The following is a 2,929-nucleotide window of genomic DNA, read 5'->3' on the forward strand; positions in this document are numbered from 1 at the left end:
TTTTTAAAAGGTATAAGTCTAAAACCAGACTGCATTTCACATTTAATAAATTCTTCCTTTATAGACACAGGATTTTTCTATCCACATTTATATTACTTTTTTTTACCTGCAGGAATAGAATTAATAAGCATTTTCTTTACTTTACTTAGAGGTTCTATTAACCATATAACTAGAATTAATGAGATATCAGTGCACTTTAGTAAATCATAACCTTAGTCTATTTGCTTTTGTCATGTAGTATTAACATACCATCTGGGAAGTCAGGGTGGCAGAGTTGTAGATCTTTGCAAGTTCGGGCTGGGTTATTCTGAGTGCCCATTGGATATTTCATATGCTCAATGTCTTGCTTCAGAGAATTGAGTGAACCAAAGATCTCCTCCATGCCATCTGAGTAATCCAGGATATTATCACCTGCATCAGCCAACATGTAATCTGAAGATCTTCTTGTCTTTTTGGGTGATTGGATAGGCAAAGGCTGGATTACCTCGCCTGGAGGACCCTGTAAAAGAAATAACATATCTAGGTTACCTTTTTTTCTTATTTTCCAAATGCAAAAATACACTGGTCAATAGAAAATGTGGTTGGAGGTGGTTTCAACAGTCTTACTCCAAATTTTCTTTTTTATTCATTTAGCTCAGGTTTCCTTAGGGTTTTTCATGAACTAGCTAAAAAGAACAGCTTTAAGAAGACAAATTCACTGCTACCTGCCATTTGGGGAAGCATAAATTGCTGCACTCTAAAGGGATGCAGTAATGGGGGCTCTTGGTACACCCTTTAGAATGAAAATAAATGTTTCTGAAGTGTCCCATGAACCACAGTTCCACTAGCTTGTACACTGGGTCAATTGAAATTTTCATTCCATAAAAATGAAAACAATAAAAAAGAAATCAAGATATTTCTTGAGATTTTAATAAAATTAAAGGATTAAAATGGAAATGTTTCAAAATGGAAAATCTAAATGTTCCATTCTTCAAGTATTAAAATGGAATGTCTCAACTGTTTTGAAAGCTACTTTTTTCATTTTTAATTTCAAAATACATATAGATTACACATGATGTATTTCTGTCAAACATTTTGCTTTTGATGAATTTAAATTTACCAACATAAAGTTGCATTGTCAGAAAATTTTTCCCCACTTCAGTATTTTTCTCCTCTGAAACTTCCTAAAGTCTGATTTGCCTCCCTCATGAAACAGGTTCTTTAAGTCAATGTGAACTGTAAGAAGGATTCTACTTACAGGAGGACCAGGGGGCCCTGGTAAACCACCATCACCCTTCTGACCAGCAGGACCCTAGAAAGCAGTGAGAAACACTGTATTAGCAATTCCAAAATGATACAGAAGACATTATTGTCTTTAAAAAAAGAGAAAACATAAGGGAAAATGAAGAACAAATTTGGAGGGGAGTTACTTACTGTAGATCCTTTAGAACCCTTTGGACCTTGAGGACCCTAGAAGGATACCACATAGTTAGACTGTGTTGCACTTAGGTTAGGAATACTTTGAACTACAAGTTACATGCTGAAACACTCTGGATTCATTACTTACAGGTAGACCAGGAGGACCTGGGGGGCCAAGTGGACCAGCAGGACCAGTAATGCCCTGAAGAAACATAAGCACAAAAATAAATAAATAGTAACTATAGGTAATTATAGGCCTGTAAGCCTCATCTCAGTGCTCAGGAAGATCTCAGAAAGAATCATCAAGGAACAAATCTGTGGGGGGCCAGCAGGAGAGATCACGCTCAGGGGCAATCAGCATGGGTTCATTAAAGGCAGGTCTTGCCTGACCAACCTGATTGCTTTTTATAACCAGGTGACTAAATCCTTGGATGATGGTGTCACCATAGTTGTAGTCTTTCTAGACTTTAAGACGGCCTTTGACACTGTCTCTCACCCCACAGTCATCAATAAATTAAGCGACTGTGGCATTGATGCCTACACAGTTGGATGGGTAAAAAATTGGCTGATGGGGCGCACCTAGAGAGTAGTGGTGGACAAGCTGTACTCAACCTGAAGAGATGTGAGCAATGGGGTACCCCAGAGCTCGGTCCTTGGGCCCACACTGTTTAACATCTTCATCAGTGACTTGGACAAGGGGGTGGAAAGCATGCTGTCCAAGTTTTCTGATGACACTAAGGTGTGGGGCGAGGTGGACTCATTTGAAGGGAGAGAGGGGCTGCAAACAGATTTAGACAGACTACAAAAGTGGGCAGATGAGAATAGGATGGGGTTCAATGTAGACAAATGCAGGGTGCTGCACCTCAGGAGAAGGAATCCACAGCATACATACAGGCTGGGGAGTTCCCCTCTTGAAAGCACAGAGGCAGAATGAGATCTTGGAGTCATTAGAGTCTCCAAGATGAACGTGAGCCACCAATGCCAGACAGCAGCCAGCAAGGCCAGCCATACCTTGTCATGCATCCAAAGATGCATCTCAAGCCAGTCCAGAGAGGTGATACTCCCCCTCTGTGACTTTGGTCAGGCCACTGTTGGAGTACTGCGTCCAGTACTGGGTGCCGCACTTCAAGAGGGATGTGGCCAGCCTGGAGAGGGTTCAGAGGAGGGCCACCCACTTGGTGAGAGGGCAGCAGGACCGGCCCTATGAGGAGAGACTGAGGGACCTGAACCTGTTCAGCCTCAGCAAGAGGAGGCTGAGGGGGGACCTGGTGGCTGCCTACAAACTCATCAGGGAAGATCAACAGCAATTAGGTAGAGCCCTTTTCTCCCCAGCACCACCCGGGGTGACAAGGAACACTGGTAATAAGCTGATGGAGAATAGGTTTAGGTTAGAGATCAGAAGGCAATATTTTACAGTTAGGATGGCCAAAATCTGGAACCAGCTTCCCAGGGAAGTGGTCCCCGCTCCTACCTTGGGCAAATTCAAGAGGAGGTTGGATGATCACCTGTCTGGGGTCTTGTGAACCTAGCA

General features: G+C 42.3%; 1 protein-coding gene across 2 annotated transcripts in view; it reads right to left on the reverse strand.

The window, feature by feature from the left end:
* Positions 1 to 2,929, reverse strand: part of COL11A1 (collagen type XI alpha 1 chain) — a 334,641-nt gene that overhangs the window by 20,847 nt on the left and 310,865 nt on the right. For both annotated transcript variants that reach the window (XM_019501723.1, XM_019501722.1), the window contains exons 60-63: positions 1,547 to 1,600; positions 1,414 to 1,449; positions 1,238 to 1,291; positions 250 to 499 (exon numbers count right to left, since the gene is read on the reverse strand). In XM_019501723.1, the coding sequence (XP_019357268.1) occupies positions 250 to 499; positions 1,238 to 1,291; positions 1,414 to 1,449; positions 1,547 to 1,600 (394 nt within the window). The remainder of the gene's footprint in view (positions 1 to 249; positions 500 to 1,237; positions 1,292 to 1,413; positions 1,450 to 1,546; positions 1,601 to 2,929) is intronic.

This window comes from Gavialis gangeticus, unplaced genomic scaffold, assembly GCF_001723915.1.
Source record: "Gavialis gangeticus isolate Ggan-Ray unplaced genomic scaffold, GavGan_comp1, whole genome shotgun sequence".
Classification (NCBI taxonomy): Eukaryota; Metazoa; Chordata; order Crocodylia; family Gavialidae; genus Gavialis; species Gavialis gangeticus.